General features: G+C 34.8%; 1 protein-coding gene across 1 annotated transcript in view; it reads left to right on the top strand.

The window, feature by feature from the left end:
* MALRD1 (MAM and LDL receptor class A domain containing 1) overlaps positions 1–26,423 on the top strand; it is a 229,868-nt gene that overhangs the window by 128,943 nt on the left and 74,502 nt on the right. Inside the window, exons 28-29 of the mRNA XM_030944073.1 lie at positions 8,544–8,724; positions 22,072–22,197. Of these exons, the coding sequence (XP_030799933.1) occupies positions 8,544–8,724; positions 22,072–22,197 (307 nt within the window). The remainder of the gene's footprint in view (positions 1–8,543; positions 8,725–22,071; positions 22,198–26,423) is intronic.

Here is a 26,423-nt window from a genome sequence, read left to right as displayed (position 1 = left end):
TTGATGGAAATACTACCATGGGAATGTAAAGGGATGCAAATGTCAGAAAAGTTTGCTTGGCTATAAATGAAAGCTGGCTATAATGATATCTATTAGATTTAATAGTTGTAACAGGATAAATCAAAGTTATAAGAAAGTGAGATACACAGACTAATTCAAGGAAAAACAACAAATTATTCTTGCCTTCCCATTATAGATTTCTAAAATAAGTGTCTTTAAAGTGTAACTTTATCCTTTTTTAATGAGCAATTTAATTGTCATTCTTTGCAATGTATACCTGCTTGAAACTAACTGCTGTCTCCAGGTGAATTACCAATCACTTTTTATCAAAGCATCTTTTAAACTGTCTTTTCTCAACTCAGCACTCTGAGCAATTAAAAAAGAGTCTTACTATTTCAGAATTTTACATCTAGAAATATTGTATTCCTGGCACCCGTGGCAGGGTGAGGTGTTGATGCCTTTTGATGCTCTGAAGGTATTCACTGAGATTCAAAATTTCCAGGTGCATTTTTAAAAAGTAATTTTATCTGTGGTGCACTTATTTATCTAGCTTTTTTCATTAGAATACATGGGTTTGGTTTTTTTTGTTGTTTTTTTTTGCTGAAATGTGTAGTCCTTTGTTGTAGTGATGATAATTTAGGAAATGAAAATTAGGGAAAAGATATTTCAGAGAATGAAAATCATCTTTAAACTTTACACAAAGGAGGAAATTAAAGGGTTGGCTGGATGGGTTTTGTCATTAACTCTTATTATGAAAACCTACTGAGACTAATACACACAGACTCTAATAAAAGGCTTGAAAGTTGAAATATCACTGTTTCATCTTGCTGTTTTCCTTCTTACTATAAAGCATTGTGAAAATTCAATTTTTTGTGTGATTTTTGTAAGTTGTTCTTAAAAATGGAGCCAGATTTTCATGCATGCTGATGTGCGTAGGTAGCATATGTATATGTTGCCTGGATAAAATAATTTCTCCAATATGTCATTTGATCAGCTTCATGTTTCCTCTTTAAGTGTTTTTTATTGAAGACAGAGACATATTAAACAGTTTTCCTGGTTCCTACCATAATATAATAATGAAAATTTTGGATTTTTAATGAATTCTTTTCATTGCTGACCGTCATGAATTCTCATTTAAGTCACTGGAGCTTGAGCAAGCTCATCAGTACCATATTCCTAAATTAAAAATCATCCTGTTGCATACTTGTCCCTAATTTGCCCCTGCCTTTTGGAAACATTACTTTGTAGATTCTTGCAGTTTTCTTGCCTGTTTTTTGATGTTATTTCTTCATTTCTGCTATATCAATTTGCTGAAAAATTCAGAATCCCATAGTGAGCATCTTGCCGCATCCTTCAGCTCAGTGATGGTAGATAAATTTTGAGTTTAAAATCTCTTCCTACATTGAAATAGTTTCTGTTTGTCTCAGAGATATTCTAGGAAGACTCAATAATTTTGGAATTATGTGTTTAATGCAGAGCTTCAACGTTCAGATAATTAGCAGCAATTTTCTAAATGTAATGGCAATACTAACCACAAGAATTATTTAAGAGGAGCAACACATTTTCAAAACACTAGCTGAGGGCAGAATAATAAATAACTACTACTGTGCCCAGATTTTCCTACATTATTAACAACAACATGAACAAATGTTTTGTTTGGTTTGTTTGCATATCAACCTTGCCCATAAAATGCCAAGTATGTGCCTTTCTCTAAAATAAGGTAGCTGGGTTATTTGAACTAGTGCTGTTTAAGGGAGCTGTTTGTATGGAATTGTTGTCAGACTGGTGACTGACAGATGTGCCAGAGGACACTGTACTTGCTCATAACTTGCATCTTCATGGCCTTGTTGGCTGCTCTCATTTTTCTTTGTGTCACTGTGAAGGAAAGATAGAAGAGAGAAAAAAAGAAATAAGGAAATGAAAATAGGGAAGAGGATGAGAAAGAAAATGTTAGCTTGAATTTTAAGTCTTGGATGGACAAATATCAACTTCAGTGCATTTTTTGACTCATTTAAATAAGTTTGATAATTTGATACTACTGACCATTTAAAGCTCATGTAGAGCTTTTGTTCGCTTGAATGAAATATAAGATCAAACTCTGTATGGTTAATTTACTGTTTTCAAGTAGAACAGTGTTTTAAAAAATTTTAAGAAAAAATGAGTGAGAAATGAAAAAAAATGGAATCTCTCGTACTGTGAATATAACATCAGATGAAGGAGACAAAATAATATTTTTCCCTTTTTTTTTTTAAAGAGATTTTGCTATACAGCATCAGTTTTCCATTTTCTTGCATTTTAAAGCACTTTGTTTCAAGCTACTTATGAGAGACTAAAGCTTAGGAAGTGAGATCTTCAAATTAAGCAAGTATTCTGTGTGCAGAGGTAACATCAGCCCAAATCTAGAAGGAAGGTGCTTAGAACCTTCTCGAAATAGGACTCACTCTCAAGCAAGGAAACTGAAATCAGTATACAGATGATTTTAGAAGTGCCAGCAAAGATATTAATTGTTCTGTGACTTGGGGAAATACAAATTCATGGACAAGGTCTTTAAATTATGGACAAATGAGGAAAAGTGTGACTTTTCTTCCTATTACCTCCCATTCCTTTAATGTGCATGCAGCACTCAGGACTGCGCTCCACTGCTTGCTGAGCAAAGGAACAAGCAGGGAAGGAATGCAGCTCATAATGGAGTACTTCATTTTTAAACTACTTGGTCAGCCATGAAAAGACTTTAATAATGTTACCACACCAAGGAAAATAAAACTTCACTGAAACCAGGTTTATTAATTATCTTCATTTGCACACCACCAAAATACATTTCATCCTAAACCAAGGATAAATGCCTGAAAAGTAAACTGCCTTCCTGAAATATTCTTGTGAAACAGAAGGATAACAATGCACCCAAAACTACAGAAAAGAGCAGTGACAGTTAAAGTCCCATTATGCTAATTCTATACTATTTTTCTGTGCTTTGCATAATGTATATCATGTTTAACAGATTCTGGATCATCAAAGCTTGTCAGGAAGATTCTGTTTTCAAAGCAAACTGAAAGCAGACATGTTTTTCCTAATTTTTTATAGAAGTATGTAAAAAGTGTTTTACTTCTCTAAAAAGTCTGAAAGGTGATGTAGAAAGGGGAGTCTTTTGATACAGTTAATCTTGAAAGTATTTTAAGGTATTAATAACAAACATTTAATTTTTTTTTTATGAATCATTTGAAAGTATTCTGTCTCTGATTAAAAAGCCCTCAAGTATATTTGGTTTGAAGAGTCCAGGAATATTTAAGACATGTTTTCATTGCCTCCATCCATTTGGTAAGCTCTGCTTCATTTCCTGTTATTCTGCTGAAATAAATATCTGATGGGAATGAACCAGGAAAATATTTTGAACCCAGCTTGGAATATGAATAGAAGGAGAGGTGCAGATCAAGAGCAAAATCTGTGTTTCATTGCTGTTTCATTGCAGATGCAACTAGGAAGATTGCCTCGTAGAAAAATCTTTATAATTGCATCTGGAATACTTACTGTATTGCTCAGAAAGAAAGTGTATTCACAGGAAGTTTCTTTGCAACATCTTGTAATGGAAAATCACATATTCCTTGTGCATGCTTTGGAGTCAGTTCCTAATATTGTTCTGACTCTGTTAGAAATGTACCCTTGAGAATAATGGTGGTCTCTGATGGATAGAAAAAATATTAAACTCAGCCACAAAATAAAAGGAATTCTAAGACAAAAATAAATCCTTCCTCTCTTTTATTCTTACTATCCCCAGGTGAATTAAGGAGGATATTGAGCCAAGTAAGTTGTACCTTCCCCCTTGAAGTGCTCAAAAGAGAGGCTACAAGCACTGTAGATTGTCCTTCAAATGAAGACAAGCATGAGGAAGATTCTGAATTGCAATGGAATGAAATCATTAAAAAATAATTCCCCTCAGACCATCAGAAAGCAGATAAAAATCCTCTGAATATGAATATGAATTTTCCAATAGGGCTGGGCATACAGACCTGCAGATCTAAAGAGATTGTGGCCTTCTTAGAAGTAATTCTGCCATTTTCTCATTGTTTATTGCTCAGCATAATGTGCCATAATGGAAGTCTAGGACCCACTGCTGCAAATCAATGCCCTTTACTGTCAAGTTTTCCTTAATGATGGCTCCCCACCTCAGCCTGACCTTTCACTGTGTTCAACCCACAGAGGGCAGTGATGTGCAATTAATAATAACTTTCCAGAGCCTTAAATGAAAACACCATCTGTTTTTAGCAGTCTTAGTGTGTATTTTTGGGAAGTGACAATTTTTTTACGTGATCTGGAAATAACATTGAACTCTTGGAATTTCTCAGGTTGAGTTTTGGGAATTTAAAAGTGCAGAATAACAAAATAGGTTATAAAGATTATGTTCTGGGGAAATTTCTGGAGTTTTTTTTGTAGCAGTATTGCCTGGCAATACTCTGTACTAATAAATAGTAAACCATACACAGGAAGAAATAAGTCTAAAGTAGAAACACTCATGCAAGTCTAGGTTGTGTTCCATTGCATCCTGTGGTCCAGTCATCCTGTAAAACCTATAGTATGACCAACAAATAATTCTCTTTAACCATTTCTGTCTGCATGAAACCTACATGCAGCTAAACTCTTGAGGAGTAGCAGGAAAATGAGATTCCTGCCCTGACCAACAGCCAGCAGAGTCAACACATGGATCTGAGCCACTTTTTGTCAGCCAGTTGGAACACAGAGATCAGCTGTTCCTTTTGTCACCAACCAGCCCAGGCTGAAGAGAAATCTACACTCAATATGAGTAGGTCTCAGCAAAAGAATAACCTCTTAAAACCAGAAAAAAGGTGATGTGACCTCCAGCCTCCTCTACACTGAGCATATTTCTGCTTGTCATATATCTCTTTCATGTATCTCTCCTTTACATTAATGTATGTGTACAAGAGTGACAGAGATCGAAGGATTTCTGGATACAATGGGCAGGTCAAAGCACAGGATAATTTTTCTATCCACCTCGGGCCATATTTGTGTTTGTTTTAGAAGCAAACACATTCCAAAGATATAAAGAAATACCAAAGCACAAGACAGATTAAAAGGTTGGAGAATGCAGAAAACAAAACAATAATTCATGAAATGGAATCTGTAAAGCTGCAAAGCAATGATCCTCTCATGCCAAGCATGTATCCAGAAATGTATAGCTCACAGCCCTGAGCCAAGCCAGCTTCACTCCCTGGGCCTGGGGAAAGGAGGAAAGCCAAGTTTACTGCTTCTCTCTTCCTTTCCCACATCCCTTCAAATGTTTAATGCAGAAAATGTGCAGGGCTTATGACTTAGAAGGGACTTTGCACTCTGCATTAGAACAGCCTTCATACAGTTATGCAGGGGCTGAGGATGCTTTATATTCTGGTATGTAGAGCTGTAACTGGGAAAGTGAAAAATCAGCCTGTCATGCTTTATGAAGTTCTACTGTGGTGCAGGAACTCCTTTTGTCTGTGGAACCCAGACAAGAGAGATGTCTCTTCTGCATTTTATTTGTGTACTCCTATTCAGTAACTTGTGAAGTGGAAGTAGGCTGCCATAAAGTTTCCATCCAGAAAAATTCTTCATAACAAAAAATATTTCTGTGTCTCACTGTATAAAAAATGCCCCAGTGCCTACAATTGTGTAAAGATTCGATAAGTTATGGCTATGATACCATATACAAATTGATTGCTACAACATTTTTATGTAGTTATTTCTAAAGAAATATGTGATCCCCATCACTTCTTACTTGTAGCATCCTTTACTCAAAAATCGATGTGATAAACACAATGTTAGTCTGAACAGAATGTCATGTAATTAAATAAAATGTGAAATCAATCAAAATCTAGCTAGCAGCGGATATTAGGCTCATACTCTGGATAACTGTGTAATATTTCACACCTCCAGATTTTATATAAATACTTATCTTTGTGTATCTTAAAATGATCCAGCTATCTCCATACATCAATCTTAAATACATCTAATTTTGTAATAGATTTGGGGTTTAATATTCAGATAGAAAAAAGTTTTGAATTTTTCTATCATGCTCAAATGAATGAATATAAGGCAAGTCCCTTATCATTCAGCATAATTTTAATCTACTTCATTGTGAGTTTCCTAAATTCACCACTAATACTGAGCTTTTTTTTTAATTAATCAGTGATTTATTATGAAAAATATTAATGAAAATTATTTGCATTCCAAACAGTTGTCAAGTGCAGACAGAAGAGGGTCCATATACAAAAAATGGCTAAAATGTTTAAAAGTGCATATTTTCTAAGGTTTGGTGTTGTATTCTACATTGGAGAATACAAGAGGCCAAATGTAACTCATCATAACCATCCGTTTTATTCGTGTCATGAATAGGTGAAAGGCGTTTGTGGACTGAACAAACTACCCCAATAATAAGAAATACTCTCCTGGAGGCTGTTCAAAAATATCAGAATCAATGGAATAGATATAGCTGAGCTATTGAAATAAGTTAAGTTATTGATGAAGAGGAATAATAGGAATAAGTTTAAAATAGATTTGCCACTCTGTTTTACCACTTTTGAAATCAGCTTCAATTACTGTATCTACCCTCTTTGAGCTCAGTGTTAATATAGAGCCCTCTAAGCTGTGTTTCTATATTGAAATGTACATAAAAGTTTTACAAAAGGACTTACTCTCATGCTGATTCCAGTTCCCCTCAATTGCACTGATTATAGGCCCAAAAGGAGCTTCTTCACTGCGAGGGTGGTTGGTTCCTGGAGCAGGCTCAGCAGGGAGGTGATGACAGCAAGAAGCATCTCTGAGTTCTAGGAGCATCTGGATGATGATCTTGGTCATGGTTTAATTTTAAGTACTTCTGCAAGAAGCAAGAAGTTGGATTTGAAAATCATCATGGAGCCTCTTCAACTTGAGATGATCTATGGTGCTATGTCTGTTAAAAGAACGGACTGCTGATGTGATGGAACATAGAGCTAGGAGTCTCACTGGGAGAAATTCATTAAGAACATCATTAACAATTGCCATCAACTCTGGAATTAGTGGTGCAAAGCACTACTAAGGTCTTGTTATATTATTTTCACTTTAATGGACTGTGTCATTGGCTTTAAACAAATGAGACATAACTGATGAAGCAATGCCTAAACTTGCATCTGTAGGTGCTTGTGTGCTCAGATATCATGACTTAGAAAGGGCTGCTATCACCACTGGTCGAACATCATTAGTTATGTGCAGAAATAGAGTTATTCAGCTGGATATCTATGACTTTACATGAAGTTATGTAAATTCATCCCCTTTTTTTTCTTTCCTGTTTAGCATTTTAAAGTAAAGTTGTCATTGTTTTCAAAAGTTCCTCTTCTGTTCATTATGATTTTCAAGAACAGCCTTGCCAAGCAACACTTCAAGTGTCTATGCTTTGTTAGGTCTAAGGACCTCCTTCTAAAAGATATCAACAATTCTGTGAGTTCCCTGATTCACAAACTAATGTAATATTTGTGTGCATGCTTGTCTGCACTTTCTTATTCAGAATACAATATCTACAGCACCAAGATTCATTTTCTCATCATAAATATGCATAAGACATTAACATAAATCTGATCTAACAGGTTCACCATGGATAAAGAAATGTAATTAATTTTCTTCCCTGTCTGTTTTACTGCTGTCTCTATTTTCCTTAGATTTTGCTTGTTCATGTACAACAGTCTTAGGACCTTTGTTATGCATTACATTTATCTGCTTGATGCATCTCTCAGTGTTTTTCTTAACCCCAGCTGGAGTGCTAATGGATTTTGCTAAGAAAAGAGTAGGAAAAAAGTCTCATTTATGGTTTAGATGGTTATTCAGTCACAAAGAAAAATGGATTTAGACATATACAACACTTGGGCAAATATTTCCTTTTGATGTCATTGTATATATGCATCAATCCTCTATGGCAAGGAAAATTGGTGCATCTGCATTCCAGCATTACTATTATAAAATGCAGCATGTTTACTTCTGACTTGGCAGATAGATATTATGATAAGAAGTCTAAAGAAAAGCTTTAAAATACATTAGTGTACTTGTGAGTTAGAGTATTCTTATTTACCTTCAAATAAGCTATTCTAAATCTATGGTTATCGAATATTTCTTAGCTTTTCCTCCTCTTTATCACCATTGTCACAACTTCTGAAAGATAGATGGATACAATTTAAAGTGGTAGTGTAAGCCTTTCATCCAGTAATATATTCAAAAAACAAAGAACAGTTTTGTATAAAGTTAAATACAGCTCTAACAAAATGGATGGTTTTGTGGTTCAATCACACACAAAGTAATTTCTCTACTGAGATTTTACCTGCTACTGATGATCATTATTTGCACATTACTCATCTAATTTCACTACCTTTCCTATTATCCTAGCAAAGAATCTGTTTGCTGATTCTCAACACAACTGCATGGCCTTCTTCAAGTCTTTTTGTTTTGTTTGGTTTGGGTTTTTTCCCCAAAACTTGTGTTTGATAATCCATATGTACATGTATCTTACTATATATAATTTATTCAAATTTCAGACTGATGACGGCATTGTGAAAATATGGAGTGAATCAGGAACTCATGGTGATGAGTGGAAGAAAGTCAAGTTACACTTGGGGAAGCTAAGGAATTTTGAAATTATCTTTGAAGGCGTTCGTACCGGAGACCTGGGAGGAGGAGCAGCAATAGATGACATAGAGTTCCACAACTGCACCACAAGTAAGTTGAAAAGGAAAGTTTCTAGAGGGATGCTACATGAGATGTAGGAACTTCCTGTTCATTTTTAAATACATCATAATTTTACTGTTATAATATTTTCACTGCTCATAAAATCAGTTATGAATAAATTGTTTCTGTTCTTCTAACTTTAATACTCTTTTCTGCACATACATTCATGCAGTGTTCTCACACTGAATTATGGCAGATAAATCCGGGAAATTACTAAGGTTTTGTTTGCTTTATTTAATTTGTTTTGAGTAATTTTCACTTTCCTTCTTTAATCTCTTGGTAAGTTATTGAGTCTGTGATGTTATATATAACAATTTTGTATAAATTTTGTCAGATCATATTATATGAAACCTGTGGCCTCTGTGTTTTATTATAAAGTCGCTTGCCATAAGAATAAGACTACAAATGAAGCTTTATCCATATTATTTTTTCCCAGTTCAGTTGAAGTGTTAAGGTCAGCAAAATAAAACTTTTGACTCCTTCACAGAACATTCCATTTAATTCTTATCTCTGTAGACATAAGCTAAAATAAGAACAGTTAGCCCTTATTAAAAACAACAAAAGCAACAACAAAAAAAAACCCTAAACCATCCACCAAAAAATCCCCAACAGACCACCAAACAAACAGTAACAAAAGAAACCCCTAAGAGCAAAAGGATAAATACCGAGTATGTCAATCATGGGTTCTGTCAGGAAAGTATGTGGTTTTTATATCTTGTAGGAAACAGTGTGACACAACATAAGTGATTTTGTTAAACGAGGTGCTGATGCCACATATCAACACTGTATGAGTTTTGTGGTAGTTGTTTGAGCAAGCTTTAATCTCCTGCCATAGACTGGATACCCATCATCAACTGAAGTATGAAAAATGAACTTCTTGTTCTAGTTTCATCTAAAAAATGAAGGGTTTGCATTCAGAAATTGTTGTATAATTCAAAGAATGGAAATGTGATACAGTCTGGAACCTTCAGAATTGCACTTTAATAAAACTCTAAGGCAGATGTACTCTTAAAAGCTCTATGAAGCACGCGAGCATTACTGAGCCCCTTCTCTTTTTTCAAGGTGTTTAATTGTCCTCATTGCTGTGCATGTGATTGTTCTCTAAAAAACAAAGGTAGATTGGTAAGGATGCCCTGGTAGGAGATGGTAAGTCAATATCTATCATCTTGAATAACAAAGTAGATGTTGGTCTCTCTTGCAATTTGTTGCCAGTTGTGTTCACATGTATTAATTCATCCCAGTGGGGTCTAGTTAAACCACATTTCTGGGATTCTGTTCTGTTTTGGAGCTACAACAAATTAGACACTTTATTTCACAGTCAGATTCATGAAGATATTCAGATTTTATTTTCTTAAGGAAGTAGTAATATCTCTGTTAAGTTCATAAAGATGGTATCAACATGTCTTAATATAGTGCAAAAATATTTTTTCTTACTCTTAAGTTCACATATTACATAACTACCTGAAAAATTACATCATATAAGCATAACTGGAAATATTCCAGAGTTGTCATTGCAAGGAAGGAAATTGTTTCAATAAGGATTTGGAAAGCTGTCAGGAGAAAGATCCTTAATCTCTTAAAATGTTAAGATTGCTGAAATTTACATTGGTTTTAGTCTATGACCCTACAAATCTGAATGTTAACAGTGTTTTATAACAAGTCTTGCATTAAAATACCTTTGCAGTGAAACAGTTCAGGAAGTAACTTGGTTTATTACTTTATAGCAACTATTTGTTTTACAGCACTGCTTCAGGAAGAAGCTCTGTTGGGAAAGCAGTTGCACCAAATGCTCCAACTACTTTCACATACAGCTTCAGCACAGTCATATTCCTGTGTATTTTGCAGAAAATTATGGTTTATGAAGACAGATGATTCAGAAGAGGCTTTCTCATAGAAATTTGATGTGTGCAATAGAAGCATAGTTTTCAATAAATTTTTTTTAAAGATTGATTTAGGAATCTTGGAGACCCAAGATGCTGATCCTTTATAGAGTTGTAAATTGCATGGTCATAGCTTTTGCACTCTAATAAGGTACAGTCTTTATACACTCAGGAATCATTTCCTTACAGCATTTCTGGTAGTGTGTGCTAGGTACAGCAGGGTTATCACTAAAGTTTAGGGGTATGTATCCTGTGGGAATGTGTTTATGCCTATGCCTTTGCTTCCCAGCAGGATCAGAAGGCTATCATTTGTTCTCTTTTCAGCTGTATCTGTGTACATCTGTGAACATGCATGCCTGTAAAATAAGCAAAACAAACAAAATCTAAAAAAACCACCCACACCCCACCATACCTCACCCCACCTCTACCCCCCAATTTTCTTATCTGTATGAGGACACTTAGCCTCAAACCAGCACTAAAAGGGAATCATTTAGTGCCTTTCGCATCAGCTCTGCACTCTGCATATGATGTTTTGCCTTCTACTCCACAAGTTGATACCTGCTTGCTTAATTTTCTCAAGGCTTTTGGTATGCTGACCTTCCTGTTGGCATGATGACATGAAGGAGCCTGGTCTGACCTTTCTCATTCTTGTTGTTATTGATTCTTTACCTGTGTAGAACAAACACGCAAAATACATTTTGCCAGTTTCTCAAAAATAACATTTCCCACCTGACCCAAGTCCGGGGCATTCAGGATAGAGAAAGCATGTCATGTACAGATTGTACTTTTTGCAGCACAGAGTTCACAGTTTTATTGTGTCTGTTGTAAAAAAGCTAAAAGTCAGCAAACACAATCTTACTGTGGCCAAACTCAAAAAGAAGAGCAGCGTACAAAGCAAATGGGGAACAGGGGTCTCTGATCAACAAAATGACTTGATTTACAGCACTTACCCATGCTCTTGTGCTTGGAGCTGTAGAATTCCTGGGCTAGACATATGACAAGGGTCCTCTAGGGCAGCTGAAGCCACATTTATATTTTCTACTTGGTCTTATTTTCTGAAACTAAAATCTTACATATTATGGGTATTCTGGATGTGTTAATTACATAAACAGTGGAATACAACATCCACAGAAAAAACTAGGAAATTGCAAATAATTAAAACTTGAAAACAGATTTAAAATAAACAGAATAGAGTTGAAATGAGAATGTCTTAAATTGCATGGGGGAAAATTCTAATATTTAGCTGCTTCTCAGCAGACAGCATTTAGTGGTGAAAACCAAAGTAAAAGCAATTCTGGAGCTTTCAAATATTTTGGGATAGCCTCCTCCTCACAGACTGTCCTTTTGGAAGCTGCTGAATGGTATTCCTGGAACATGGTTTACAGTCAGCACAATAAAATATTTGCCTCTTTGCCAAAATTATGTACTCAAGTTGAGACAGTGAAAAGGAAAGAGAGAGGCAGCCCATGTGTTATTTTACATGTGAATATTAGATTTTTTTCTGCACTATGGTAATATTCAACAGTTATACCATTGTTTAATATATCTAAATACTTATTTTATTTTACATGTATTTTCCTTCAGCTTGCTTCCATACAGTGTGTTATAAGCTGTATAGATCACAAGAGTATCTGTGCTGAGGCGCATTCTTTTCTCTTCACTTTTATAGTTGTGATTTACATAGCTCATTTTAAATGAGGATTTTCAACTGATTACAGAAAACCTTTTCACTATTTCCTTTTAAAAATTAGTCAACAACTTCTTTATCAGTAGAATACTACAAATGATTTTATTATGATCTGAGCTTCTGAAGCCTTTTCCTTCAAGGCTCATTTTCATCAGGTCTCACTAATTTCTATGGAAGTAAAGAACAAGAAGAAGCTGTGGGTTTATTGGAAATATGAGCTCTAGGATATATTGTCAAAAATAGAATGAAACAAAGATATAAAAGAGTTGGGTTTTAGAGGGTAAGAATGTTCTGGTAGCAAATATAGGTTAAATTCCAAATCTGAAAAATTTTTGTTTCCAGGTTAAATTAAAAAATATGAAAAATAGTGAAATTACATCAGAGCTAGAAAAAAGTTATTCTTACATTAGCTGATGTACTGATATTTTTTTTCACTTACTTTTACAATAATTCTTTATACAACTTTATTGAGACTATGTGACCTGAATGGAATTTTCTGTCATCATTTCTTGTGCTTTCCAATAATTGACTTTGACCATGCATGAGGTTATTTGCAGGCTGGAAACAAAATGTCTCCATTTTTGCCTTAATAAAAAAAGATAAAATATCTATGAGAGTCATGCAGAATAATCCCTAATGATAAATTTATTTTTTACACTTATGACATTTAACTTCATGATACTGTAGTCTGCTATCATTAAGGAACACTTCAAGCATTATTGATTTGCTTTGCCAGCTGATGGCTCACTGTCAAATAACAGTGAATCAAGAGCACAATTTCTCAGGCATGCTGTTACCAGACGTCTGATTTTTGTGCATCTGTAATTTAAAGAAAAAGAATTGTGTAGTCTCAGAAACACAGCAGTGAGTATAAGCATGGACATGCACATGACTCAGCCTCATCATACATACTGATTTTGGCATCCTAGTGTAAAAACTAACAAGGGAAGATAAATGAAGAGAATCATACTCTGAATTGAAATTTGAAAGAAATTTCCAGAACATTTTGCTATTCAGTTGATTTATATAGTATTCAAAGTCTGGGAATTCAGTGCCATAGAAATCCAGGAATAAGACAGAACCATTACTGCTCCAGTGATCTTTGTCAGTCGACTGTTTGGAATCAGACTCCACAACCTTTTATTCTAATGTTACAATTATATTTCATTTTTAAAAGAATGAAAATAAAAACTCTGCAATCTATTAATAGGAAATTGCTTCACCAAATTGAGCTGAACAGAAATTTTCATTAAAATATAATAAAGCTTGTTTACCTAGTGGTAAACTTCTTCTTTCCTTTTCTCCTCATATATTTGTATTCCTCCTCACATATTTGTATTCCTTCTCACCTACTGTTTATGGCAAAGACCATAGGTGAAGGTACTGAAATCCTTTGAACAACTTTACTTCCATGCTCTTATAAACAAGAAGCTTTGAAAGTCTTGGTAGAAAAATACTTTCTTATTAGAATTCCACCCTAGCTTTGCAGATCAGAGAGACAATAACTAAAACATCCTAGTGTCTGTGTATGCAGGCCAGCTATTTTTGTTTTTAAAACAAGCCAGTGTTTCCTTTGAATCCTCAGCTATGCATCATGCAAAGCTTTATGTTTAGTGGAGGATTTAATTCGTTCTTCTTAAATGCTTGAGAGAAGTTCAAATTCTGATAATAGAAGTATTCAGTACAAATCTGGCCCTGAAGTGAGAGGGAGGGGAATTCAGACAGAGAATGCTGCCAGACCTAAATTAGTCACTAAGCATATTCACTGATGTTCAGACAGAATGTATGCCCAGTTTTTTTAATTTTCATTTTTTTCCCCCTTCAAATACTTTAATGATTCATGATGACTTTCTCTTGCTTGTATAAGTGGGTCAATGTCAGGGTATTCTGACATGAGGCACTGGAATCACACGACCTGGCTAAAACTTCTCAGTAAATGTGCTGAAATCAATGATAAAATTTTTGTTAGTCTTATATTTGGATTTTGCGTTTACAAGGAAATTAATCTCTGATTTAATTGTGAGCTATCAATTTAAAATTTTGTGCTATATATTGAATCTTCATTACAGCAAAAGCAAGCTCATTTTGAGAAGTCTAGAAATTTTGGTATCATTAACTTAACTTGGCTTAGTGCAACATACATTAACATGAACATACTGAAAATTTACTGAACTCAGACCTCATTACACTTAGCAGAGGGTACAGATATGCACAATTTGGTTCTAGGGAAGAAAAATATCTCCCTTTTGGCAATGTGAAGATCAGCCACAGATGCCTTTCAGAGGATTCCCTTCTGTATGACCTTGTAGGAAGGACTCAGTGAGGAAGGCAGCATGCTAAGGAGAGATGTGGAGGAAATTCCCTCAACCCAGCTTGCCAGGGCTGCCAGTTACACTGGGGAAAGACAGGAATTCCTGCATGAATTCCTGCACAAGTCCTGTTATGCAAAAATGCTTGAACTGCATTGAATATTAAGACTTTCTAGAAATGTTTGAAAAATATAAATCAATTTTTACAAAATTAATTTTTACAGTCTAGATTTGGGGAAAGATTTACATTTGACAACCTTCTTTGAAAAAAAAAATTAATATGGAAAAAAGGGACATATGGCACCAGCTTGAAAACCACAGAATTGTCTTGGTTTTACTGCATTCCTCAGAAGTCATTCATATATCTGTAAACCAGGATTTCTGTTGGTGCTTATGTAAAAATGCATGAGCTTAACCAAAAGGTTTGTTCACCTCCTTTTTGTATCTCTCAGAGATGTATAAGTAATGCCACAGATTTTGAATACGAGAAACAATAAATAACTTTTACCTCATTTTTCAAGTAGAGACCTCAGTGGCATTTTAGTTTTCTGTTTATCTTATGGGAAACTTTTGAAGAAGAGTTGCTGACTCCGAAGATAATTTGGTTTCCTAGCACATGGCTGTAAACTAGGACTTTCAGCCTAAAATTAAAATCCCATCATTTTCACATTTACTTCACATATTGCTTACTCTTCATATCCAGTGGTAGATTTTTTGACTCCATCTATTTCAAACGGGCCAAAATAGAAGGAATTTTTTGGCTACTAAAATATATAGGGTTGAGGTGAATGGGCTTTCTACCTTTTTTTTTTTTTTTAATATACAATCTTTGTCTGTAAAGGTGGTACTAAAAGAATGACCCCTGTCTCAGGCTGAGTTCATTTTCATGTAAAATGACTCTAGAAAGTAGGCACCCTTCCAGTGCAGCCAAACTGCATGTAACCCATCATGAACCTCCATGCAAGATGACACCCAAGATGAATTTCACATCTAAGGGCAATGCTGCAGAGACAGAGAGAGCACTCAGCTGAGGAAGAGTCTCCTTTTTGCAGATAATTGCACCTTGCACTATGTGCTCTACTCCATTGATCTATCACAACCACCGCTGTGGACAACATTAGGACAAGTGCATGTTAAAAAATAAATATTCATATCAAATGCTTCTAGGATATCTGTGATAACTGGAGAGTGCTGTGATTGAGTAATTTTGCTTGATTCTACATCACAGTAGAAACAATAGTTTGACAGTCACTTTCAGCATAGATATGATTGAAAAGCTCTAAAAATAATCTATTCATCTGAACTTTCTGAGATGCAATGTAACTCTACACTGGAATTAGGATAGAGGGAGACAGAAACAGACAGGGAGGAGGAAAAGGACCAAGAAGTAGAGATCTCAGATTGTTTCAGGAGATACTTTTATCTCATTGAACATGTTCATAATTACTGGGAAATAGGATTTTCTCCAAAAGCATCTCATGATTTTTTGCCTTATTTCTACTTCTCCCTTTCTTTTACCACTTGCAAATTCCAAAGAGATAAAGCCTAGAACAACCAGACTCTCATTGCTCAGTCCTCAATGCTTCTCCCTCGTGTGTCCTTTGGTATTAAGCAAAGTATGGTAGATCCCTATATAAGAGTATCACGAGTATCAGATCCTTATCCTGCTGATACACTGTATACCAAAGCTGGTCTTTCATTCTTTATCCAATATAAAAGCTTCTGTCCTTGTCTCCTGTGGATTTATATACTCCATGATATCAGCACTAGAAGTTAAAGAGAATTTTCTTATCTTTTGTATTGCTTGCGCCAGAGGCAGTTCTGCATTTCCAGAACTGTGAATATATTTTTTATTCTTCCAGGTTATCAGGGGCCTTAGGCACAGTACTGCTTGCTTTGAACAGCTTTGGGAAGTCCTTTGGCCGAATTTTGTGTCTACAGGTCAGAGTCTTTGCAGTCAAAGCATATCTTTGAATTAAATCTGGCCTTTTGAGTGATCTGTTCCATGAGGAGATTTCTCTATGGTTTTTAAAATTATAAAAGAATCTTATTCGAAATTACACATAGCTTGCTTGAGCAGAAACATCTGCATCTGGTTTTCCTGATTTTTTTTCTGACCCTGCAATAGATTTACAGGGTCATCCATGGAGAGAAGCATTATTGATAAGTTTGCTAATACAATTCTAATATTCTATAAAAAATCATGCATGAAGGGTATTGAGCAATTGAGGCAAGCAAATGAAAAAACTTGATGAAAATTGCATTTCATAATTTCTGAATCTCAAACTACACTTGAGTAATGAAACCTTCTGGGACTGTCTATTACATAAATCCCATTTTAAAGGGTGAAATTGGCATATTAAATTTCCTTTAATTGAATAGTATTTTCAACAAGGTGTTTGATTATTCCTATATCTCAAGTGTTGTGAAAGAGGGGAGAGAAGTGGTTTAAGTCCTCCCACTAAACAATGCAATTTAAACAACAAAAAGAGGTGAATTTTCAACTTAAATATTAAAGCATTTCTACTCAGGAAGGACCATAACTTCTAAAAAGACAAATAGTGGGAGAAAAGACCAATTTCAATTGAGTATACATTGTATGTTATGTTTCATTTCATACTGTTGACATGGTGGTGTTGCACTGCTGAGTGAGTGCATGTGTTTCTCTTGGAGAGCAGAAGTGAGGCTCTTGCTAAACAGCAGCTCAGTGCGCTTGAACTTGAGGTAGACCCTGCTTTCCAAAACAGCTCAAGGTCTTATTCACTGCTACCTTTAGGAACCATAATAATTTGGAATTCACCCTATGCCTTTCAAAAGCACAAAGCACTGGCCAAACACAACCTCCTACAACCTATGTCTTTAGTGCTGTAATGCTAGAGCATCTTTTCCTGTGTGATCAATCACTTCTTTCATGTTAAGTCTTTTAAACATTTACTCTGTGTCACCAAATCTATGATATTTAGTGCTATCTATTAAACTTTAATATTTTTGGCCTTATCCATTTTGTTTCAAACAATAAAGATCTACAGCCTATAGGACTGATATTCGACCTGTCTGGTTCTTTCTGTGATTTTAGATGAAATGGATATCACAGGAATGTTTACATCTTACAAAACATTGGTACAAGTAAGCTCTTGTGCTCAGAGAGTCAGGGAAGTAGTCACTGACCTGTTGCTGTCCTCTAGTTGCAAACTTAAAGGAAAGAATGGTTTTGTGAGCTCTTTCCTAGTCAGGCCTTTCCTGGTAATTGGGAAAAAAAAGTCTCAGTTAATAATACTTTATTTATCAGCTATCTCCAAATGAATCTTGTCATGTCTATAAATCCTGTGTCTATTATATGGGTTAGTCTTCCACAGATAACATATACTGGAAATAGGTATAAAATAAAGACAGCTGCAAGCTTGTGCTGTATCCACAAAAGTGACAATTTATTTGTGGTATGCATGATGTGCACTTGTGTGCTTTCTACGTGCATACAAACACACACAGGTATCCTTACTAGGGAAGATCTCTGCTGGTATTCTGAGAATTGCACTGCCCAGAACAAAATATGTAGAAAGGAGAGCAAGTGTATGTAAATGCAAGTACTGTGGCAACCACCATTAATATGCTTATTTTGTAGGGTTTAGTGATCCAGAAGCCAAGATAGCTCTATTGGCCTCTTAAAAACTACTTAGAAGATTATGTGCCTCTTTGCTGCATCAATACAAAATTGCACTTAACTGAAAAGTGATATCCTGGATATGCTTTTTCCTTTTCAAGTACTGCCATTTCATTTGGTGAAGGGATTTGCATAACATGCAGTCATGTTATGCAAATCTGCATAACATGCAGTCATGTCAGCAACATCTAAAATATGTCTTGTGTTAGTTTCTTGTGGTGTCCTGGCTTTTTGGAAAGGCTGAAATTCTGAGGGGAAAGCCAAATAAATGGGCATGATAAAACTTTTTAATTTTTCCATACCATAGAAATAGATTGGTTTTGTTGTTGTTTGGTTTTGGCTTTTTTTGTTTGTTTGTTTTTTTAATCACCAGGTATTCAATGTAAGGGAAAAAAGTGATTTACAAGGGTGTATGTGCTGCTCCCAGATAACTTTGACCTATGAGAAAATAGCTGTTTTAATTACTCCATTGATTCTTGTTAATATAGTTATTTCTATGCTGCTATAAAAGGTTGGTTGTTACCACAAGCTATTCAATTCTTATCTGTGCTTGTGTGTTGTATTCTATATTATTTTATTTTGGTTTGGGGTGATTTTTTTGCTGCCTATAATGGATTTTTTTCTGGGAAAGGAATGGACTGTGGTCTTTTGACCAGCAACATATCTTATATAGTATTCAGATCCCACAGATTTTTGGACTGAGCAACTGGAGATTACCAAAACATAATGCAAAACAAAAATAATCAGTCCAAGAAATGTCCAAGAGGACTGTAAATCAGTAAATTTAGTTGGAGCTTCTGTTCTCATTAAAAAACCAAAACCAAAACCAAAACCAAAACCAGCTTAAAAATAAAGCTGTTCATTAGGAGACATTGTTTTGCTTTATACTAAATCTCTCTGGAGTGATGTTAGGTTACTGTTCTCCAAATTCAGTACTGATAGACACAAACTCAGATTTTGGCAACCTTGTAATTTTGAGGGCAAAAATAGGCAAGATAATATTTTAAATGTCTCTCTTTTTCTTTGTTCAAAGTAGTTTCTAGCATATTTTCCCATATGTTCTTCAGTGTATTTTTTTCTGATAAAATTGATTTTTCTTATATTATATTTGAAGAATATCTTGTAAAAACTGAAACTTCTAAGCTATGGCTTCCGTGTGAACGTGTCTTTGGCTTTGGGTTTGCTGACACTGAAGTTGCATTTTATGGTCAAATTGTGCTATATTTCTTATTTTGATTTAATTCCTAGCTGGTGTAGGAGTTTTGGCCAGAATGAGTGTACTATGGAAAGTTGATTTTTTATGCCATAATTCTGAGTAGAGGTATTTATTTTTATATTTGGTTACACTGTGCAATGCTAATGCCAGCATGTTGATTTAAAGAGGGATTATATTACTCTCTGCCAATGACTGTAGCAGAAAAACCATCATTATCTTAAATGTAACCTGATATCCCTAGAAATGACATATAAAAAAGGTCTTACTCCAAAAGGATGAAATTCATAGATATGTAAATTTGTGTTCATGACATTCACACCTGTTGAGACAAAAATTTTCATTATGTCTCTGTTGGCATCACACATTTTATTTTAGGATAACATTATTAAATGCTGGTTTATGGTATGTTTGAAGTATTATACAGTTGCTTGCTTTAAAAATAACAAACAAACAACTGTGATTGAGTGCTAAATATAAATGATAGAGTAACATAACATCACATAACCTAGGTAATGTGCGATATGATCAGTCACAAAGCCATGGATTTTCAAAAGTCACTCCCCTGTATGGTGATAATGGAACGCTTTCATATGAAGTGAAAATCACTGTATGCTAATGGATCTGCAATTACCTAATTTCTGTCATTAATTAAGCCATTGAATGACTTAAGGAAGTAGTTTAATTTTCCAGTGCATCATTTCCAGTGCAGAGGAGGGAGTGGAGAGAAGGATTCTAGACTCTTCTCAAAAGTGCCTACTGATAGAAGGCAATGGGTACAAATTCAAAAACCAAGAAATTTCATGTGAACACAATAAACCACTTTACTGTGAGGATCACCCAGCACAAGTGGTTGTCCAAAGAGGTTGTTGAGGCTCCATCTAATGACATTATCCAAAACCCAACTGCGCATGGTCCCTCCCAACCTGCTGTACTAGAGGTTGCTGAAGCAGTGGGTTGGATTAGAGAGGTCTTCAGAGGTCTCTGCCAACCTCAACTATTATGCGTCGTTCCAGAATTTAGGATGAGCCACAGTAATGAATTCTTGGTGGTACCTTCAATCAGGTTTTATCACATCATTTTGGAGAGGGGTGAAAACTGCTTTAACCATCAGAAATGCCTCAGTCAGTTTTTTTCTCAGGAGTCTGCTCCTCTGCTGATGGCTCTCTGCTACATGCATTGTCTATAAAAAACAGCAATAGATTTTCATTTATTTAAGGCATTCATGATATATTGTTTGTGGTGAGTAATCAGATCAAACTGACAGTGAAAAACTAAAAGACAAAATAACGAGACAGATATCAATTTGGAAAGATGTTTTTTGCTGTGTCAGTGCACATGGGCTTCTGTATTTCAAAGCTGAAAATTTAGGCATTGAGGTTCTGCAAGTAACCGACGTTAACAGTGATTTTTTTTCTTCTTTTTTGTACTATCCACTTAAAATGTATGGATTGCATTTTATTGTTGTATTGTCACTCTGTTTAGTATTACTTTGAGTATATGTTGAAACTAAACTAAAAGTTTAGTTCTCTTCTCCTGTTCTGCTTCAATGAGAATGCAGTTCCTCAGTCTGTAAAATTCAGTAAGTACCACAATTTGAGGAGATTAATACCTGGACAACAACAACTACTCCTCTGGAAATATGGGCTTGCACAAAGGCAAATATCATGGTGTTCTGATCAGACTGTGTTTAACAATATGTCACATTTTAGTCACGTTTGAAGGAAAAAATGAAACACATTACAATGAATACAGTCAAAACAAATTCTCCTAAATGTCTTTTTGCAGAACTTGAAGCTATAGACTGAAAGGCAATCTAAGGTTATCAGAAGTATTGCATTTAGGGTTATCAGAACTGTTTCAATTACTGTTGGCTGAAATTATGCATACAGTGCACTGAACTAAAAAATAATTTAGGTAAGTTCATTTTTAGGCTTAGAGTCTAGGGATGGCTGATTCTCAGTACTCTGGATTTGAACCCAATGTTTTATGTGTAAGCTACTAAGTTACACTAATTTTATGAGATGATTTTCACTCACCTTCCGAGATGAGCACGAATTTTTGTAAAACAGATTTGTATATTACATACCCTAAGAGAAATTTCTCAGCACTTTACACAATCAGAGCAACAGTTTGCCTAAACTCTACCAAAAAAAGGGTAAATGTCTTATAAAGGCTCTAAAGGTTTATTTATTAGGCAAATGTGTATAATGGTAATTTTTCTCAGTTTAAAATGTTATTTTCAAAAAAATATCATTATGAGCAGAATAAAGCCTTTTCCCTGTCTACTTTTCAACAGCTCACAGAAACCTTTTTTTATAGAATGTCCACAACAAATATACGAGGGAAACAGTTATGTTGATGCTGAATTGAATTTTCTTCAAGCAAAAACATCCTAATTTTGAAGCTTTGAGCAAGGCAAATGCAGTAGTCTAGAAATATATAATGCAACATTAAAAGAGTGAGACCAAATAACATCTGTTGGAAGCAGTAAAACCCTGAAGCCATGATGTATAATAGTTAAAAAATTAGAAAGAGCATCCTTTGATTTAATTGCAATATTGATTTAAATGTCTTGTTGGTTTCAGTTGGAGAGAATCCCAGGGAATGCCCTGCTCTCACTGATTTTGTGTGTGGGAATAAGTGCATAGAGTCTCAGTTCATCTGTGACTATAAACCAGACTGTGAAGACCTATCAGATGAAGCTGACTGCAGTAAGTATCTCTGTATGTTAATCTAATCTTCAATTAAAATTATAGCTTTAAATTCTGTAGCATAGTTAAGGTGAGTTCATAAAGATGATTCACTTAGAAGATGATCACAAGCAGGTTGACTTGTCCCCAGTCAAAAGGGCTGATATTTTCACATCCTTAGAGATATTTGCTGCAAAAGTATTCAAGAATGATTTAGCTGCAAAAGTATAACTAACTAGAACCAAAGATGAAATACTCAAAAAAACTCCTGACACCAAGGCCAAAACCAGCTTAGGGATTAAAAACATACTTGAGGATTAAATCAATGAGTTACAATAAAAATGAACTCTGAGAAAAAAAAAAAGTAAGTTTGTTTATTAATGTAAAAAGATGTTGAAAGAAAATATCAATGTTGAATGGAAAAGCTAAGCGAGCAAAACTTATGCACAATAACATTTAGGCATGATTCTGCCATAAAAAGGTGAATACTTAAAAATAAACTTGACTTTCCCGTCAAATGAATTTTGCCTTTGTGATCTGAGTAGTGTGAGTACAGTTTCATTGTTCTTGCTTCTACCTCAGAGCTATGAAAATATTTTACTGTCATTTCTCTATTACAGAACAGTTGGAAAAGAACTGAGTCTGTTTATCTTTGCCTAAGTCCTAACGAATACTAAGACACAATTTGTCTGAAGCGGTTCTTTGCTGAGGCTGATTGAGATGGGAGGACACAGCTCCGTTTGAAAATCTGGATCAAGTTAATGGGCTTTCCAATTCAGGCCTGAAACTCAGAAGCAGTAAAGCATTGTGCCTTTGTTCCTGCTCCATATATTTGTTTATTTACAATTACAGTTTGGACTGGATATTTGGAGTAGGAAGATTAAGTAGTCCATATATGCAGCTCAGTAATCAGTCTAAATGTTAATCTTTGAACTGGAGGGTCAAATTCTGCCATAATGCAGGTATGCTCAAAAGTAAACTTGCTAGATAGATTAAATGAATCCTCACATCAATTCAATGTTCATCCTTTTTGGAAGTAAAAGTATTTCACTGAAATAAGGCAATACTTTGTGATCCTTTGAAAATCAAGGGCCTTTATTCTTGTATAGGGTTGCTACATGCTTGAGTGAACAGGATTACAAAAGTAATGACCCTTTGTTGGATGATGCATATTATAATGTTTTTACCAGGATACAGACTTACATACTTGCTAAAAAGGATGCTAAGATGTCTATATCTCACTATAGGACATTCTAGGAGTCTATATCTCACTATAGAAGATTTAACTTGGAGCTTCTCCCTTTCATAAAATTAAATAGCAGTTCTGAAATATAAAAGCTGAAAATACCATCACTATTTATGATCTCTACCTCTTGTAGTACTTTGTGTGAAATGAACTTTGTGAATCAAATCCATGGAAATGAATTTACATTCAATGATAACTTAAAAATACTAGGTTTTTAGAAGTAGACTCCAAGATAGATTTTAAGCAGTTAATCTGTATCTCTTGTATAAAGCTTTAGTACTTTTTCAGGAGTTAGGAAAAGTAAGTGCAGCAAAATACTCTGTAAACTCACCCTTGTAACATTTTCCAGATCTAAGATACACACTAAATTGAATTACTGTCCAAAGTGAACTGTTCGGTAAACATATTCAGAAAACTATGGAGACACTTGATTTATTCTCGAAATATTTTTAGAGAATATAGTAGCTTCATTGGGCGAGGGTGTTGTCCTGTGTTTTCTGGAAAGATTCTTTTCTTAGTCAGAGAATAGATTGGAACATTTCAGGCTATAAATTATCTTGAATCACAGTAAAGCAATTCAGTCTTTGCTATACTGAGCAAAAGCTTTTCCAAGGGAGGAAAGAAATAATTGTTGATATTCACTTCAAAAAAATAGACTGAAATATCTTTTTATTGTTGATGGAAAGGCTGTAGATACATCAAAATGTTTTAATCAGTCTTTAGTCTTGCTGTCTCTACTGAAGTGTAATGCAGAGATACAGCAATCTGGCATTCAGAATACTCAGATAAGCCCCAGGTATAATATTTCCCTGTCTGCTCTATTTTAGTCCCAACAAATGATGCCTTATATTTAGATAAACACACTTTTTCCCTGAGCATATATCTTATGGGAATAAACAACATTAAAGGGCACATAATGCCTCCTAGATATGGAAACCTGATTTTTTAAATGAAAAGACAACAGGAGTTGTTTAATCAGAAAAGAAAGTATAACAGGCACAGAGAAATCTCTTCATAGCCTAACCTGTCCCATCACAAGTGGTTGTGGCCACATTTGTCTGCAGTTTTCTCCTTTGCACTGAGATCAAGGTCTGAGCTTATTTCACATTCTGTTATAGTTTTATACAAGTGTAATTTCAAAGAAGTAAATGGGCCATAATCTACTCAGCAGCAATTCCTGTATGCAGGATTTACAACAGAACCTGTACAAAATGAACTGCATCCATGTAGGCTGGTGGACTTTTTTTTTTAATAAACTCATGGTAATTACTAACTCTATGTTTCATTCAGTCCAGTCAGGCAATCTCGCAAAATTTTGATTCTTTTTCAGTATGCTACTGGAAGTACTGAGGTGAAAAAACCACACATGAAAGCAGTTTCAATTTTCATGAATTGCAGCCAACTATACAGACAGATTTGATTAATAGCAAACCTCAGTGTTGATGAACCAACTAGAGGAGTGCTTGAATTATTGAAATAAAAGCAATTTTTCCAATAAATGGAGCAATTTTCTTCTACTGGCTTCTAAATAGGGTGTATGCTTACCCTTAAAAAACCAGCCAGCAGGTGCAGATGGGTCACATGACTTTGTCAACCCAGTAAGTACTGTTCATAAATATTTATTGATAATTGCCTTCTGAATGCACTGCTAATATATTAGGGTAAAAAATGGTCAGGTATTCTATTATGACTAGTGTAAATCCTAAATGGATTTGGACTTTGATTTTGTTAGAGATACACAAGAAAATGTACTTTCTTTTTTTAAATAATGGGTTCCCTTTGTTCTTCCTGTGTGTGAGGTTATTGTTGGAGTTAGGCTTTTATTAGGCTTACATGATGTTTGTAATACACTGCCAACACAGATCTGTGCTTAAGAGAGACACTTCAGTCCTTGCAGTACAGTAACTACATTACAGTGCAAATTCTCCCCCTAGCATACAGGATTTTGATCTAGTGAATAACCTATATTGGATCAAAATTATACATCTTTTAAGATATTTGTCTTATGCATTTAACTAAGGTGACACTTTTTTTTACAGAGAACAAAAGTCCACAGGGTTACAGGGTGTGTGCAGACCTTGGTCATAAGCAGTTTTATGATAATGATATTTTCATAAAGAATGTCTCAGTTTTTCTTTTAGCATCAAAATAGAAAACAGGAAGAAAACAAAACAGATTAAAAGGAGGAAATTAAATCTATCATTTTTATCTATATCCTTTATACACAGACAATGATACATAAATAGTTGTATTTGAATATTGCAGAATATTTCTAGATAAAGAAACATAGTCTAAATCCTCCAACCCATTCTGATCAATCACAGTCAGACCTGTATCTAAAATGCATGGCTGATTGTGATGTTGAATATTTTGTAACATTTTTCTGAAGTCTCCTCACAGGTGTTCACAGTCACACTCAGCAATTGTGTAGCTGTCTCTGCTTTATAACTAAGGAAAATACGTTTTGGAACCAACAGAAGAGATTGTGGTGCTATTTGATTAATCTGTACCACACCATTTAAATCATTTTGTTGATTAATTACTTTTCCAAAGTAACCTGAAGCAGCAGAGTTAGAAGAGAGCAGTTTAACTCAGACCTCCAGAATTTAGTCAGAGTATCCTAATCACTAGAACATATCCCTCATCATAAAGCTGCCATCAGACATAATATTCACAAGGCCAACATATGCTTATGAAAAATGCCACTGTGCAAGGGCAGTAGAGTTTTGGCTAATTGTCTAGAAATCATTCTTTCCATTTGCCTTGGATAAGAACTAAATTTGGTGAAGTCATTGGTTTGTCATGGGCATTCATCTGTAATAAAGTTGATACCTGCTCTTAAAGGGAAGAATGAGTTTTTCGTTTCCTCATTAACTATCACATATTATTTATGTCCCTGTATGAAATTCAGGGAATCACAGTGTTAACCATACAGAGTCCTTTTCATTTCCATTTTTAGTGTACACACTGTAGCACCTTTATGTAGAACTGAGATGATAAT

The sequence above is a fragment of the Camarhynchus parvulus genome, chromosome 2 (assembly GCF_901933205.1).
Source record: "Camarhynchus parvulus chromosome 2, STF_HiC, whole genome shotgun sequence".
NCBI lineage: Eukaryota > Metazoa > Chordata > Aves > Passeriformes > Thraupidae > Camarhynchus > Camarhynchus parvulus.
Note: the sequence above shows the minus strand (reverse complement) of the source record. Positions and strands in the feature narration are given on the sequence as shown.